This window comes from Schistocerca nitens, chromosome 11 (genome assembly GCF_023898315.1).
Source record: "Schistocerca nitens isolate TAMUIC-IGC-003100 chromosome 11, iqSchNite1.1, whole genome shotgun sequence".
NCBI lineage: Eukaryota > Metazoa > Arthropoda > Insecta > Orthoptera > Acrididae > Schistocerca > Schistocerca nitens.
In genome coordinates this window covers 53,740,443-53,759,413 of record NC_064624.1, presented here as the reverse complement: position 1 = coordinate 53,759,413, position 18,971 = coordinate 53,740,443, and the positions used below count along the sequence as shown (strand labels likewise).

At 35.3% G+C, this 18,971-nt stretch overlaps 1 protein-coding gene across 1 annotated transcript in view; it reads right to left on the bottom strand.

Annotated features, from left to right (window-relative positions):
* Positions 1-18,971, bottom strand: part of LOC126212615 (uncharacterized) — a 176,463-nt gene that overhangs the window by 15,318 nt on the left and 142,174 nt on the right. Inside the window, exon 6 of the mRNA XM_049940045.1 lies at positions 13,579-13,778. Coding sequence (XP_049796002.1) covers positions 13,579-13,778 — 200 coding nt within the window. The remainder of the gene's footprint in view (positions 1-13,578; positions 13,779-18,971) is intronic.

Sequence of the window (18,971 nt, the reverse complement as noted above, 5' to 3'; positions counted from 1 at the left end):
ATTATTGTTACAGATGAGGACGCACAGGCGTTGCACACATCACAGCAGAAGTCGGTATGTATGGGATATCTTACTGATCTGAGCAGTATCATAGCTACTGCAGCTGCAGGAATGTGTTCATTATCAAATGCAGGGTGCTGACTGTGCCAAAGTGTGTAAGTGTTTAGGTTCTCATGTCCATGGGGCTGAGTTTACTAACAGTATTCCAATGAATGTGTATGACCGTTTTGGACTCAATGCAATGGAAACTAAATTTAAGTCTTATAAAAGACAGCTGTTTAGTGAAATAATGTGCACCAATGATATGGTTGCAAATAAACTACTGTTATTTCCTCACAACTATGTCTTATCCAGCTTTGCTGCTTACCAATGTTTAACTGAACCAGCAGTTAACTAATTAAGTTCTGAGGTATTGGTAGTAAGACATACATGCTTACAATTTTAACAACCACTGTGTGTAGTTTCAACACTGCTATTATTGAGGTGCTGACATATCTGCTATCTGTACTCCTATTCATCTATGTTGGAGTCTGCATGATACTTTACACTACCATATACAGGTGACTGGAACAGAGTAAATAATGTTATTGTAATTTAGAGATGCATTGTTAGATTGTATTGATTGAATAAGATGGTATCGCTACTGTCACCTACATAAGTGTTAAACAGATACAAGCCGTGTTTGTGCTATATGAGGTTGTAATTGTAGAATGGTATGTAAATTTATGTTTTTGCTAGAATACTATTCCTTTTTATTAACACCTAACAGTTCACAGATGGTAGTAAGGGAGATAGACCCCACCCATTTTATTATTCAGTAGGCAGCAATAACTTCGGCTTATATAGGATATAGAACTATTCAGTTTTACATATATATGTATATACATAACATGAGCCTTAGTCTGAGCACTGAGAGCAGGTATGTCAGTGTTAGTCTTAAAGTTGAAGTCACAAGTAGATCCATGTATTGCCAAGAATTCCACATTGTAGACAATCAAGTTGTAAAATAAAAAATAAAAAAACGGGAATTTCTTGTGTTGGATGACACTTGGAGTAGAGTGACTGTTTCTCTTGGTTTTATTCTGGATTAGAAAACGCCATACCATGAGTTGAGGTAAGTTCTGCAAAATGTTTAATACACAATCACCACCAGCACAGTATGGACTCAGCTGTAATGCCATTGGAGACTGTGATGAATTGTCTATGCTCATTAATATCAGATAAGTTGTAAGTTTTCAGGACTGGTTTGGGAAAGAAGAATTAGAATATTATGTTGTCTTAGAATATTATGTTGTCACAAGCACTGCTGCAAAATGGCTTGAATCTCAACCAGCTAGCAGGAAACAAGTGTATTATGATATACCTGTGGCATAAGCAGGCAGTCTTCATCTGATTGGGAATTAATTACTTGTGGTTTTCCTCAAGGTTCCATCTTGGGTCCATTACTTTTCTCTTGTACATTAATGACCTCTCATCTGTTACATTGCCAGATGCAAAGTTTGTTTTGTTTGCAGATGATACAAACATTGAAATATATAGCAACTCAAGTACAGATATAGAAATGGCTGCTAATTAAATTTTCACTGACATTCAAAAAAATGGTTTGAAGCTAATTCACTGTCATGAAACTATAAAGAGACCCACCATATGCAGCTTAGAACCTTAAGAGATTTCCTTCCAGCATGTGTATAACATATGAAGACATGCAGATTGAAGACGTTGATCCTGTTAAATACCTGAGATTACAATGTGATAATAAATTCAGTTGGGAGGGGAATACCACGGAATTGCTGAAGCACATAGACAATTCAGTATTTCCAGTGAGAATGATGTCACATGTGGAATGTATAAATATAAAAGACTTGCATACTTTTCTTCCTTTCACTCTATTATGTCATATGAGATTATATGCTGGGGTAACTTGTCAAACCACGCAGAAGGTTTTAGTGAGCAAAAGAGTGAATGAGACTCATATGTGGTGTTAATTCAAGAACATCATGTAGAAACCTTTTAAGGGGAACTTTGTATTGTAACCACAGCTTGCCAATATATTTACCCTTTAATGAAATTTGTTGCAAGTAATATGACTCTGTTTCCAACCAATAAACCGATACATGGTATCAATACTAGAAATAACAGTAAACTACACAAAGACTTAAAATCACTTACCTTGATCCAAAAAGAGATAAAATATTAAGGGACACACATTTTCAATAAATTGCCAGCAACCACTAAAATCTTGGTTTCAGTTAAAGCATAATTTAAACAGATTTTGAAAGACTTTATGACAGGAAACTCCTTCTAATCTATAGATGAATATCTTAATATTAACTGTTAGATCAACTTAAATAATGTCTCTTAGATTTCAGTTTTGACTAGCACTCCTGGAAAAAAGGATACTGCAGAGACGTGGCTTAGCCACAGCCTGGGAGATGTTTCCAGAATGAGATTTTCACTCTTTAGCGGAATGTGCGTTGATATGAAACTTCCTGCTAGATTTAAACTGTGAGCCAGAACGAAACTTGAACTCAGATACACAAGCTAGGAATCGCATGTCATGCTTCGGTAGCTCAGTTGGTAGAGCACTTGCCCGTGAATGGCAAGGGTCTTGAGTTCGAATCTCAGTTCAGCATACAGTTTTAGTCTGCCAGAAAGTTTCATATCAGTCCACACTACGCTGCAGAGTGAAAATCTCATTCTAGTATGAAATTCTATGTTTCTTATTATTTGAAAATTATGTTAATACTGTATACTAACTGAATATCCAGCAGTGAATGAGTATGTATTAATTCCAATCATCTATTACTCTATTTCCTCATTCACTTTCCCTCTGTCACACCCTACCTCTCTGTCCCTCTGCTCCTCCTCTCTCTTTATCCACCTTGTCCCCATTCCTCTCTCTATCCACCTCTTCCTCTTTCCTCTATCTCTGTCCATCATTTCGTCTTTCCTTCAATTTGCGATTTTTGTTGTTAATCGTTTCAGTTTTAAAACGTTTCTTACAATCAAGCAGAAAACAGCTATGGTGTTGATAAACTGTATTGTTTTCTTTATCGAGTCCATGTAGATTAGCTGCAGCTTTATTTACTTCACTACCATTACGAGGACACTGAATATTATTATTGTAAACACTGTATAACCAAGCTATAATTCTTTACTATAATTTTCCTTTTGTTTTCTACCCAATACAGTTATTCTTACTTTGGGAACATATTTAGTCAGTATATCTAGACCATAATTACGGTACTCATTACTTTCTTCCCTCTTACTGAACACATAAATTTCTTTAACTTTTTGGCTATGCGATTTAAGGAATGTTTCCCTATCGTTTGGTTTCATAGTATCAGGACAATGATATCTGATACCAGGAATTGGTACCATGAATTTTTCATTTTCCTTTGTGTTGCATAAATGTAGAAAATAAGGTGTTAAAACTGATTTATCTCCTACAACCATAATTTAGTACCTGTGTATATCATTCATAGTTTTATCGTATTTTCTACACAATATTTCAAAATAAATTGTGAATCATATCTATTAGCATAAATGTATAATTTGTTTTCTTCACCTATAAATGGTATCTCCATTAAATTAGTGAGCTATTATGAGACTTGGAATATGTATTCCTGTTTCTTGTTGAGCTACATAATCAAACCACATGTACCTTTCAATACATTCAATGAATTCCCTTTGAGAATTCTTTTTCACCTTATTTAAACTCTTTACCTGTTACTATTTTATTTCATGGGAAGCATCAGAAAACGTAGTAATCTTTGAATTCTTCATTAACATAACAACCATTTTAATACATTTTTGACATCCTTGGACTATATATTCTTCATTAAATTTTCTTTCATATACACCACCTTCTTGTATTTTGTATTGTATGTGACATTCATTATTTCTAACTTCTACTTTTAGGATACAGATTCTATATTTTTCAAAGCCAGATATATGTTCCATAGATATCGAACATATACTTTTATATTCTTCACATTTTGAAGCTATATGACAAACTTCTTGTTGATTGTTAACCATTCTTCATTATAACAGTACCTATTACATTTTTACAATAATTCTTATTTTCCACAGTATTGTGTTCTGTACCACTACTTAATAATTAAATTAAGATGGCTGTGATTTTTATATAGCACTGAGGATGATGATATATAGCTGAATTGAAATTTTCAATGCCATGTAGAGTAAATCATTCTTTGTGGTGTTCACATAATTGATTACATAATATACTGAATAAGCTTTTCATGATTTGTATTTATCTCTTTCTGTAACTTCCTTAATTTCATCAATTGTTAGTTCTCTGTCTAAGATAAAATCTGTGTGGTAAGTTAAAGCAATTATTTTTTCTCTAGGACAACACAGGTCATCACTGTTATTAAATGTAGTAACGTATCTTTTGGTCTTTCTATCATTAGCAAAATTTATTATTTTATTACCTTTCCTACCTCTTGGAATTTCCAACATTTGAACATTAAATATAGTATTTGCAATATCGATAGATGCATCAAATGTTAGTATACTTCTGATTTTATTGCACAAAACTTAAACAGAATCTTTTGAATTAATTTATGCTTTATTATGCTGTAGAAGTTGGATTAAATATTTTTGGATTTGCTGTAGTTATATTCCACTTATCTCTCTTCCTAAAATTAGTCTCTTTCTAGTATGTCGACCATAGACTGAAGTGTTTTCATTGTATAATCTGTTTCCTCTCACTACAGTATAGAATTTACTAATATTAGCAACGTTAAACACAATTTTACAATCGACTGTCCAAGCTTTAAGTTTTCCATTAAATTTAGATTTTATTTCTTTAACCTCAAATAACTCGTTTTTGACAGTTTATTCGCTTTTTCTTGCACAAATAGTTTACTGCTGGATGGATAAATTTGATCAAATCTCACTACTTTCTCTTGATTTGGTGTTTGTGTTTCTTTCAAAAACATCATCATTAAATATGAAAAATTATTTGCAGTATGTACACATGTTCTTTTAGTCTCCTGGAATAATTCTTTCTGAAATGAGAAATCGTGTAAAGTAATTGAATTAATTAATTTTGATTTCTTTAATTTACTGTAACCTTTAATACGAAGACTCTTAGATCTAGTTTTAAGTTCAGATACTCTTATATTATTGAGAGTCCTTGTACGAATATGACAAATTATGTATGACAATTAAATTATGGTAATTAATTAATCTTTTCTTAATCTTTTGTATTTAGTTATATTGTTTCTTCTACAATAATCACAAAATTGGGCACTCGTGAAATGCACCATTTTAGTCTCTTATTTAGTACAAAACATTTTTATTAGGAATTTAGAAAAAGGTTATCCCAGTTTTTCATTTCTTATTATTCTTGAGTACGTTTCTTGCATCTACTTTTATGATTGTCTTTACACGATTGATTTAAGTAAAAACATTCTATTTCTTTAATCTCTTGACAAACAACACACTTTTTTGTGTTATCTGTGTAAGTCTGTTGTTCATCATGTTTCCTTCACAACAGTGTCTTCAAATGTTCTGTACTTGAAATTAATTCTAAAAGATTTTTGTAATATATATAGAAACATTTGTTTACTATTATGTACTCTTATATGATATTCATTCATACATTGTCAACACATTGTCTTATAACTATCTTCTGTATATTTCTGTGAAGTAAAATTATCAATAAACTTCTCAGTTTCACGATATTTATACAGTTTAGATTGGGTAGTTTCTATTTATACAAGAACAGAATTTTAATAGGAAAAAGTAAAATTTTCTAGTTTTAGCTATGAACCCATTACTTAGTACCTGAATTAAGAAAAATTGTATTAACAACTATTTTTATCAAATGAACTCAGTTGTAGATCTCATCAACTAGAAGCTAAGTCCACATGTTGTCAGTGCACCTGAACTTGTATGTGTGATAGATTATTAGAACGATGGTAACATCAACCGTTCAGTATATGTTTAATAACATACTACAATGTAATAAGTGTTGTACTCATCGAATCTTGTGGGACTCTCACAGTCAAAAGGCTGCATTTTGATGACAACACCTACTCATGTCAGATAGTTTTATATTCTGAAAGAATGTAACTTTGCAGTGTTACTTGAAAATGGCCATAAGAACGAAATTGTAATAGTAACAATAAATATTTGATACAGTCAATGGCGACTATGATGTCTTTTAAGAAGCAAGTGTTTACGATTACTGATGAAAAGAGTAATCCATGATTATACACAAATCAAGTTACTGGTCTTTTATGATATGCCCATTCTCAAGCTGCTGTAAAACTACATTTAAGGGGGGTAGGATGTCAAACTTGGAGCAGGAGAGGCACCGCAGAACATTTTAATTTCCACTGTCTATATTTTTACAAATAAGTTCATAATACTTTGTCAGCATGATGAGAAAGGATTCAGGGTTCACACTCATACCAGAGGAAGTTCAAAAACATAAAAAATAAATATTTTTTACATGTAAAATTCCAGCATTTTTCACTTACTATTGTCTGCATTTGTTGCTATAGGTACACTTTTCTTTATGAGTAAAAAAGTATCTTCAATGAATTTCACACAGCTTACAAGCCATACCTGCAGGTGTATGAAACTCTAGAATTTATTAAGTTCATGAATAAAATTAATGAACTGTTACATTTTAAACTCAATGTTTAGAAAAAACGGAAACTTCATAATTAATTACCACATTTTTTATCACAGTTTTTAACAGATTAGGAAAATTGACATCCTACACCCCCTTAAGGTGAAATGTTGTAAAAGATATGAAAATTTCAGTTGTGGTACAACAACATTAGCAAAATTTATATATTAAAAAAAACAAAAAAAATTCAATGAGCCTGGTCTGTTTTCTTTACTCATGACATTCAATATGACTTTTGTGGAAAACTTCTAAAATTGGGTTCATCAAGAAATTTTACTGGAAATTCATAGAAATGGAGAATATAAAATGAAAGAGTTCTAACAAGATCAAATGACTTACTTGGAAAATAAATACAAAATTAAGGATGAACAAGAAATTTAAATGGAATAGTTGGTGATACTACAGGGTAACACAAGAAGGAAACAGAGAAATAAGATACTAAGGTCTTCCTCAAACATTCAAGCTCAGGTTATGACCAGCTTTTGTCCTTTTAAATTTATTTGCTGAAAAATTTTAATTGAATTATTATGTCATTAGAGTACAACAAAAAAATTTACGAAAGTAATTGTATAGAGTCGAAGACACACATATATATGTTGCAAGATCCTGCTGCATATCAACATTAATGATATGGGTCTGTAATTTAGTATATTACTTCTACTACTTTTCTTGAATACTGGTGTAACCCATGCTACTTCCCAGCTCTTTCATCGACTGAGCGGTTGCATATGAATGTTCAGTATGGAACAGCATATTCTGAAAGAAACCTAATTGGTCATCTAACCATTTATTAATACATTCTTTATGAAAAGTATGATTACATTTAGTTTTTAAGACTGATGATCATGATAAATTAAGCATATAGAACAATTTTCTTCTGTAGTAGCTAATATTTCATAAGATTTTATTATTTTGTATGATTGATTCAGATAAATTTTTACAGCTTAAAATATTTTTTTAGTTACTTTAATGTTGAAATTCTAATCTTATATTCACATAATTTTGTGTTTATGATATATAATCCAAATTGAATTTAACTTGAAATTCTTGCACATCGACTTGCTCATCAACTAAAAATTTTCCCAATTTAGTTTATCTTGAAATTCTCACATAAAGTGTTTGGATAATCCATGATACGTTGCATTACTTAAGTCTACTAGTAACTGATGGACTCACAATTTTTTCCGATAATATTTGTTTCCACGATTTGTAAGACAAATCTAATTTATGTTGAAACTCTTTTATGAAGCTTTTAGTTAATTTGCGTTGTGTTACATTAAGCCAGTTTATTGTAACTTGAAATTCCCGAATAAGATCAACAGATAATTTTTCTTTATTTGATATAACCTCCAGTTTAATTTTATCCCGAAATTTTTGTTGTTTATATAATATTCCTATGTAGCTTATCTTGAATTTCCCTTATGAAACTTTTGATACATTTCGATATGATAGTAAATTACAATCTAATTTGTTTTGAAATTATCTCATGAAATCTGCAGTTAATGCAAAATCTCCTGATATATATTTCTATTCTGTATTACTAAATACCTTATTCTTTTTAATGTAATCAACAATTCTATTTCTAGATTCCAGTTGTTCTTATATATTATTTTCACAATCCTACAAAACACAAATTTTCTAAATTATGATTAATGAGTGCAATACGTTCTTCCTCCCCTTCTTTAGAATATTTGTTAATTCCTGGTTCTTTAGCTTCACCTTTTAGTTCCTTTATATTAAAAGCAGTCTTCACACTGCAAGCAGCCTCTGGACTGATATTAATAAGAAGAATATGGTTTCATTTCCTAAGTTTAGAATAACCTCTTATTCCCAATTGTTTTACTCTAGCTATTAATTTGCTTACTTTTCAGCTGTTTCTTCATAAGCAATATTTTGTACCAAAAAAGTATAAGTCTGTATTTATTATTTTTGAAAAATGTATCGATTACTAGTGATAAACAGACATTTAATTTCACAAAATTAATATTTGGAAATAGAACAGAATACAAATTTTACTTCTAATTAACCAAGTATTTATAAACAACACATATTTCTTCTTCATCTACTTGGTATAAATAATTCATATTCAGGTCAGGTAATTGACCTATGAATGCAGATACATCATGATCAGGATAGTGTACAGATAGTAAATATGTATGTGCTTATTATCTCATTTGTATTGTATGATGCACAAACACACACACACACACACACACATACACACACAATTTTTTATAAATTTGTCTACCCTACTTGTTTTAATGTTATCATAGAAAACCAATGAATTATTAAAATAACATTATCCTTACTAACCTTACTACTGTATGAATTATGAAATCTCAACCATTCAACGTTTACTAGATTGCCTTTCCTTCTTTAACTTTCTGCATTAGATACACATCTGGATATATTGCCTTCTGTAGTTTAGTCTCACAAAAATTTCCTTATAGTTTTTCTCCATCTGATGCAATTAATTTATATTTGATTTGATTACAATGAATAGCATCTTCAGTTCCAAAAAATTGTGTTGACCAATTAGTCTTTTCAAACATGGTTAAATTTTCTGATGCTAACTTTACTGTGAACTTTATATTTAGGCTTATCATTAGCAACAGTGACAGTTGGATTATAATTTTTGTCATGAACTTCTGTTGGGTTTATTTTTATTGTTGCATGTTTTGTATTATTATATTCATCAGTCAATTTTTCAAATAGTGCAATCCAAATTATAATTACCTTGAAGAGCGAATTTTTTCCACATCTTTTCTTTGTAGATTTCATTAAATCTTTCTACAACAGGGACTTTCAATTCAGTAAAAGTTCAATAATGATTAATATTATATTTTTTCATAAGCTCTTTATAATCTTTATTACAGAATTCTTTGTTTGTAAATTCCTTGGAGATCTTTACTATAAAATATTTTCAAGTGTTCCTGGAATATTTGTACTAGTTTTATCTTTAACTGGAATTGATCAAGCCTACTCTGAAAAACATTGATTACAGTTAATAATTATTTATGTCCTTTATTTATTTTACAAATTCCTTTCAATTTTCCAGAATTCATTTGTACTGCAGCAGCTTGCCATTTTCTCATCAGTTTGTGTAATTCATTAATTATTTCTTCTCCAATATTCTAAAAATCACCTACAAAATTCTTTTAACGAATTTGCGCTCTTTAGTTTTTGATATTGCACAAATCCATTCAATTCTTTGTCTTTCATTTTTTGTTATCGTTCTTCTGGGATGATGCATGTAAGTAAGTTTTTTATATTTTAGACACCAATTATGACTGTCTGAAAGATTATTCAGATTTATAAGATTAAATTTATTAAATATTAAATTTTAATTTTTTGATTACAAATTCTTCAGTGCATTACTAACTCTCATGTTGAAATTCCTATTAATTAAAGAATCTAATGACATAACATGACTTTATAGTAAATCTGTCTTATGTAATGTATGATGGAGGCTTGTTTTCATGTTATGTGTTTCTTTGTTATGACATTCCATGATGTCACCATAATTCTATTTCTTTGCTTAAAATCTGTGACAGCTTTAGTGGGTTCAGGATTTGTAACAAGATTAGCTAATTCATCTTGCAGATATTGTTTGGTAACTGCATCATAGTCATTTACAGGATCTTCTACCTTTAAAATCAATACAACCTTTAGATACTTTAAAAATCGTACGTAATTCCAGAATTTTCACTCTGCAGTGGAATGTACACTGATATAAAACTTACTGGCAGATTAGAAATGTGTGCTGGGCTGAGACTCGAACTCAGGACCTTTGCCCCTTGTGGACAAGTGCTCTGTCAAATGAGCTACCCAACCACAACCCACGACCAATCCTCATAGCTTTATTTCCACCAGTACCTCGTCTCCTGCATTACAAACTTCACAGAAGCTCTCCTGCAAAACCAGCACAACTAGCACTCCAGGAAGAAAATATATTGCAGAGACATGGGTTTGACATCACATGGGGTATGTTTCTAGGATCAAATTTTCATTTTAATGCGGAGTGGGTGCTGATATGAAACATCTTGGTGTATTAAAACTGTGTGCTGGAGCAAGACTCGAGCTTGGGACCTTTGCCTTTCACTGGCAAGAGCAGCTGCAGTCCACATCCTGGACAGTGCCAACCTCAGTGAGTGTGTGCCAACAACACCCCTTGAGCACCAGCTGTCTGGAACAATGACACATTTGCTGATGTATTCTGGATAAGAAATATTTTGTTTGTCAATACTGTTTCTTTGACGCCTGAAAAGGTGTCTGTGGAATGCCCACTCACCACTGCACTGACCACCTACACACTAGGGTGGTGACTGGCCTTTATGCTGACCTCGACTTTCCTGTCGCCATCACCCACCACAGTGGTTGGGCAAAGCAGTCATTACAATTTCTCCACGTTCTATCCTGGATTCTGGATATGGATGGACAGTAACTAGGAATTAGTGAGAAACTGTTTATGTGTGGATGAACTGTAAGTGCAACAACTAGAACCCCTTCATCAAATGATAGCGTACAGGAAAAGTTCTGTATGAAATATTCCTCTTAATATGAACAGCTGCTCATACCCTCTCATCCATTATGTCCTTTCTTATGACATAGCATCCAGAAAGGAATAGTCGCCAGCTCAAGGTCTAGTGACTAGGGTTTCTGCTTCTGGCTCACGATATCCTGGGTCCAGTTCCCGGCCGGGTTGGGGATTTTCTCTGCCCAGGGACTGGGTGTTTGTGTTGTCCTCATCATTTCATCATCATTCTTGAATGTGGCGAGACTGGACTGTTTAAAGATTGGGACTTTGTACAGGCACTGATAACCGCGCAGTTCGCCCCACAAACCAAACATAATCATCATCAGCATCATCATCAGAAGGGACTATACATCAAGTACGCTTAAACAAAGTTTTCACGAGTGCTGTGAAATTTGCTTAGTTTTGGTGTATCTGTTTTCGAAAGCTATCTTTACTTTAGTTTTTCCAGGCTTCTGTAAATTTTAAGCATAAATTATTTTATAAGGCGTTTGACGCTTTTCCATGTTTCTTGTAGTTGTATATTTTCACCTCCCACTGACTTTAGGTGCTCCACTGCAGTCGTTATTAAGCTGAGGATACTGCCCACTACTCTGTTGTCGTCTAAGGTTCGCCTCTTAGCGACGTTTACCCTGGAAGATGAATGTGTCTTCACGTTTGGCATTATTGGCTGTATTTTGACGCTGATTTGATACATGTTGTGAGCAATAAACACTAGAGTTGCTGGTGTTATGCCGTTATGGACTGTCAATGTTAAGTTTCATGTAGAGTCGTGAACTGTGATGTAGTTGTTGGTTTACGTTTACTAGCTGGTGTGCTTCACCCGTAACCTTCACAGCTGTATTATTTGGGCCATTCTGTGCTAATGAACGGTATACTGCATGGACACACCTAAAGAAATTTGAAATTACTTGTTTCATTATACTATAGGTTGTACTTATCTACTTCTTGTATTAATTATGTATTCACAGGATGTTATGACTTTGGCTAAAGGATCTTCTTGTCTGCAAATACATAGAGTGTCTGAAGACAGGTATGTCTGTGATGTGTGTTGCGCATCGCAACTTCTACACCTCATATGGCTTTCGTGCTTCTAGTACGGCCATAGCTTAGACATTTGAAACGCCTCGTAGCAGGTGTCAATCAGATTCTATATAATATAATAAACAAGTTTGTTGTTTCCAGAGCATCTCAACTCGATTTTGCATAATTCGTTTTGAGAACCTGTGTTCTTTTCTAACTTAACATTCACTAAAAATTGCATTCAGTATCTCATATTCACTTAATGAGGTATCAGCACCTGTAATTACTGCTCACTTGTTCTCTACATATTTGGGAATATACACTAGTCAATTATTTTCTTCGAAAACTTTTTTGCATTATTCACCAGTTTGCTTTTTCTCTATATGTTTGGGAGTATACACATTGCAATTATTTGCTTTGAAATCATTTGGCTGTATTTATTGCATTGCTGTAAACCTTTTTGTAAGTTATATTTTTACATTGTTCTTGTGAATAGCAGCCACATTAACAATATAAGACTTCATTATCGATTATTTTTAATCAATTTATTTATGAACATATTGTGGTTCCAGATCTGTCTTATTATGACTGGTATCCCCTGTGTGTTCTCTTTGTTGTTTTCCTCCCAGCTTCCACTTACTGTAGGTTATGCACGCTTCCCTGTCTTCGTGTCTTCTATAGTCCTAACTCGAATTTTCGATAGCCTTCTTTCCATTAACACAAAGCAGGTCTTTCTTTCGTTCTTCATTTGCCAATATCGAGCTCCATCTGAAAGAGGTCTATCACCTCTTCGCATTTATCCCAACTATAGTATTCATTGGAATAGTTATGCCAGGTCCTAACGGCGTTTCTGATATTATCACACTTGGTTGCTTCGAGCGTGTTAGGCAATCATTAGCACGCAGATGGCAGATGTGCGTTAATGTAAACAGGCGAAATTTTCAGCAGTGTCTCTAAAACGACATTCACTACGCGGCAGTTAGAATACCATTCCTGGCAAGGATACGATGCAACTGTGATATCTTAGTCACATAAAATAATGTTTATTTTTATCTTCTCTAAACACTCTAAAATTTGGTATACATAAGATTTTACACCCCGTGTGATGCTGGAGTCCGAAATACGTCGAACTGAGGTAGTTAGCTTTGAATAGAACAGTTGGAGAACTGCCAACTGATCAAGAACCAGACGTTGAAAGGAACACTAGGAATTATCTAGCACGAAATTGGAAATAGCAGGAGATGTAAATCAGGATACCCACAACGGTTCTTGAATCCCATTTCTCGAACTAAAATACAGTCGACAGTCATCAATGCATAAACATGATGTGCATAAGTTGTAGTATTAAACTTACCTGATGTACTAACTTTGGGGAAAGGAAAATTTTGTAAACTGTTGAATGTGAAGGAACCATAGAGCGAGTACAGAGCGTCAGCGAGACCAAACATTTCTGATGCTTTTGGCTCTTGATCCTTACATATTGCACTGATGTTGTCATGTAAGAATGGGTGTTGTTCATGGTAGTCCAGTAGGTCATCATTCAATAGTGGTCGCCTGTGACAAACAAGATGCGAGATTAAATGTAAAAAATAAATAAATTCATGATGCCAAATCACGTACAGTGTATGTACAAATGTAAAAATATCCAGAATGAGTCTTCACTCAGCAGTGAAGAGTCGCTGATCTGAAACTTGCTGAAAAATGTGTACTGGACAGGCACTCGAACATGGAACCTTTGCCTTTTTCAACTAAAAACCTTTTATTGTAATGAATTGCAATTAATTGCAACTTTATACAATTGTTGATGCAAAGTTTCACCATTATAAACACATAATATATAATAGTTATATAATACACAGATTTTTAAAAAAGGTGACAGTACTAGTGTATATTTTGTGTCCGCATTATATATGTCATTTTTAGCTATTTCTTGCAAAACATTGGATCTTTTATGTACTGTTATATAGTCTGAACTAATCTTAGATGTTAATTAGAGAAATGAAACAGCAAAATATTCTCTTCCCTTCTTTTCTAAACTATTTATCATCCATGTTTCCACTCAAATACTTTCAGAAAAGACTTCCTGACACCAAATCTGCATTTCTGCATTTCTATTCTTCAGAAACGCTTTTCTTGCCATTGCCAGTCTACATTTTATGTACTGTTTGTTTCAGCCATCATTAGTAATTTTCTGCCAAAATAGCAAAACTCAGCTCCTTCTGTGCCTTGTTTCCTAGACTATTTCCATCGCCATCACCTGATTATCCTTCCATTATTGTTGTTTTACTTTCGTTGATGTTCACCTTAAACCCTCATTTCAGCGCACTATCCAATGCGTTCAACTGCTCTTACAGTTGCTTTGCTGTCTCCAACAGAATCACAGTGTCATCGCCAAACGTCAAAATTCTTCTTTCTTATCTCTGGACATTCATTCCAGCTTCAAATTTTCCTTTGGTTTCCTTCGCTGCTTGTTCAATGTACATACTGATAACACTGGAGATAGGCTGGAATTTTTCCCATTACCTTCTCTACCACTGTTTCCCTTTCATGCTCCTCGTTTCTGTACAAGGGGTCAACAACTGCCACTCCCTGAATTTAACCTATGATACCTTGAGAATTTCAAAGAGAGTATTCCAGTCGTATTGTCAAAAGCTTTCTCTGTCTACATGTGCTACAGACGTAGGTTTGTCTTTCCTTAACCCATCTACTGAAGAAGTCGTAAGGTCAGCATTGCCTTGCATGTTCCTACATTTCTCCGGAATCGAAACTTATTTTCACCAAGTTCGATTTGTACCAATTCTTCTCGTCTTATGTAAATCATTCGTCGTAGCAACTGGCAACCATGATTTACTAAGCGGGTTAATTCGATAGTATTCACACCTGCTTTCTTTGGGATTGGAATTATTACATCCTTCTTGAAGCCTGTGGGTATTCTGCCTAACTCATACATCTTGCATCTGATGGAAGAGTTTTGTGAAGGCTGGCACACCGAAGGCTCATTACTTTTTATGGAATGTCGTCTACTCCCGGAGCTTGTTTTAAAATAGGACTTTCAGTGCTCTGTTATATTCTACTCGCAATACCTTGTCTCCCATCTCACCTTCATATACGTCCGCTTCTATTTCAATAATATAGGCCTCGAGTACGTCTCCCTTGCATAGATCCTCTGTATACTCCTTCCACGTTTCGGCTTTCTCTTTTTTTGCTTAGGGCTGGCTTCTCTCTGAGCTCTTGATATTCAAACAGCTGCTTCTCGCTCTTTGCTATGTGCAAAATTCTACCAGTTGGCTTCCTCTTCCATTCCTTTCCCCTAGTCCATATCCACCTACTGTTTTTCCTTCTCTTTCTTTTCCGACTATCGAATTACTATTCCTCATCGCTGTTAAATTTTCCTCTCCCTTAAATATCTGAATAATTACTTTTATCACACCATGCAATTCCTTAATATCTTTTTCAGCTATGGAGCTAACAGGCGTATAAACTTGTGCTGCTGTGGTGAGTGTGGCCTTCATGTCTATCTTGGCTACAATAGTATGTTCACCACGATGTTCATAGTAGCCTACCTGCATTCCTGTTTTCTTATTCATTATTAAACCTACTGCTGCATTACACCTATTTGCTTTTGTATTTATAACCCCATATTCACCTGACAAAAAGTCTTGTGCCTTAAGCCACTGAACTACACTAATTCTCTCTTTACCTAACTTTAACCTAGTAATTTTCCGTTTTAAATTTTCGAACCTACCTGCCCAGTTAAGGGATCTAACATTCCACACCCCGATCCATAGAATGGCAATTCTGTTTGATGAAGACATCCTCCTTGAGATCCAAATGGGGACCTATTTTACCTCCGTTTTATAAAAGAGGATGGTGTCATCATTCAACTCCATAGTAGCGCTGCATGCCCCTGGTAAAAATTAAGGCGTGTAGTTTCCCTCTTGCTTTCAGCTGTTTGCAGTATCAGCACAGCAAAGCCATTTTAAATGACATAACAAGGCCGCATCAGTCCCTGCAACTACTAAAAAACTGCTGCCTCTCTTCAAGAACGCCATGTTTGATTTCCCTCCATAATGTACAACACTACAAGTTTCCAGACAAAAACACGCATCTCTATTGGACACACGTTCGTTTGCTTTATACACAACCTGCTGCTATGGTTGTCACTTTGTGAGTGGTGCTGTGGGTCTCTCATTCGACAGTGCAAATTATCAAAGCGCAATTGATGCCTGTAGTACATGGTCCTAAGATGGGTGAACCACATATCTGTTTTATGTACATGTGGCATGTACATCATCAGCCTGAAACCAGCTCATGGTATAATAAAGTGAAGAGAATTTAATTGCAGTCTGACACAATTTCTTGTTTTCCTAATTAAGCTAAAACTGCATTTCCCATAGCTCTATCAACGAGAGAAAATTTAAATAGCGCCAATTCAAAATGAAGTGGCCTTTGGACATCAGTGTTCTGTAACTTACATTGTTATGTCAGTTAAAAAATGGAGGTGTATGTTAACGAATGCCTTCTCATTTCTGGGTCCCCTAATTGACCAGAAAGCAATCGTTTACGGAATGTGTGATGTCATGGGTCTGATTCTCTCAAATCCACACCTTGTAATATATTCCGATTGCAGGCCATTGTGCCTGGACTTGCAGTGCCATTCCTACTCGTAGGTACTTAGAATCCATGCCATGAGTAAACTAATCTTTTTGCATGGCAGAGACGAAAGTAAGTGGATGCTTACTATGGTCTCGTTAAACACTGTACTGGGGTTTAGTTAAGGATGGATTTCGGGAGAGAGATATATTTAACGTGATCCAACGGATTCCTTCAGTAAATCAACGAAAGGATGCCTTTAACACACAGATAATGGAGGTGAGCATATAGTATCCACTAAAACAGAGTTGGAGGAAGAGCCTTGAATCCTATGAACAATTTGATAGTGTACTACATATAAATCATGAGAGAATATTGACTACCATAGTCAATTCAGTAGCACGGTAGCACTTTCATGGATGCACAGCATGGAAAGTCAACAGGGGAGACAGTAAATAATGCGAGTTTGTTGACTAATGTCGTGACGAATTCCTTATACCAGCGTTTTCCAACCTTCCAGTATTCGCGACCCAGTTTTCAACCATAATTTTCAAGACACTGCCTCCCCCCTCACATTTGGCTCATACGGTAACTACGAGGGGTGTCTGTAAAATAAGGTTCCCAATTTTTTTTCCACAGTGTAAGACATGTTTATTTCATGAATGCGTACATTTTTGGAAAGTTCAGACTCTAACCTATTTTTCTACATAGTCCCACTGAGGTCAATACATTTTTGCATGCGATGTACGAGCTTTTGAATGCCCGAGTCAAAAAAGTCTGCCGCCAAGCCATGCAGATACCTGAGAACTGCTTCTTCCAGGTCTTCTCGGTCGCCAAAATGCGTTCCACCCAGATGTTTCTTCATGTCAGGGAAGAGATGGTAGTCACTTGGGGCTAAGTGTGGGCTGCAGGGTGAGTGTTTCACAATACCCCATTCAAATTTTGCGATGAGCTCGTTGGTGGCTTTAGCGGTGTGCGGTCGAGCGTTATCCTGATGCAAACGCACCCCCTTGGACAGCATACCTCTCCTCTTGTTTTGAATTGCACGGCGCAATTTTTGCAGTGTCTCGCAGTACCCAGCAGCGTTGGTTGTTGTACTGGTGGGCAAGAGTTCGCACAACAATACCCCCTCCCTGTCCCAAAGCACTGTTGCCATCACTTTGCCGACACTTTGCGTTTGTTTGAATTTTCGCGATCTCGGCGACTCTGGGTGCTTCCATTGTGCGGACTTTCTTTGGTTTCGGATGTGCGGTCGTGCAACCAAGTCTCGTCTCCAGTGACGATGGAGTCGAGGTATTCCTCGCCATGAATTTCGTGAACTTGAAGAAGTTCTTGGGCCGCTTCAACGCGTGGACGTCTGTGGTCTTCGGTGAACATTCTTAGCACCCATCTTGCGCAAACCTTAGCATACCTCTAGGTGCTCCTTCACAATCTTGTCAACAGGTATTTTGCTGACAACAACGATAATTTCGGAGAGCTCACGAACCGTCACTCTTCGATCGGAGAGCACCGCTGCCTCCAATTTTGCGATTGTTTCGTCAGAAACAGATGGCCGTCCGGAGCGCTCCTCATCATGGACGTCAGTACGCCCGTTCTTTAACTCTCTCCATCATTTGTGCACGTGTTGTACGCTCATACACTTGTCTCCATCGATTTCGCATATCTGGGAATGGATTTCTACCGGCGCAATGTTTTTTGCAGACAGGAAACGGATCACCGAGTGCGGCTCACACCAGGCGGACGAAGCGAGAGGGAGATCAATCACCTACGGCTGCCAAGCCAAGACTGAGCTCCGCAGGCAGCTCGCTAGGGAGAGGATTTGGAGGAACCAAGGTACACTATAGAATCGCCGGATCCACCGTAACAGTGCTTTTCAGGACTGTAGCACCATGGGAACCTTATTTTACAGACAACCCTCGTATATAAACAGAGAGAGAGAGGAGGGGGTGGAATGGAGGGAGTCTTTTGGCGCTAAAGCTATAAAGTTCCATTAAAATTACCAATTACTGGTAAATTTATTGCTATTATTCAACACCAGTCCGCTACATTGATGAAATAAAAATGGATGACGCTCTATTGCTGTCTATGTTGCGGGTAGCGCGTGGAGATACTCTCGAAAGTCTTGCAACAGCAGAAGATAAAGTCTTCGTAAGC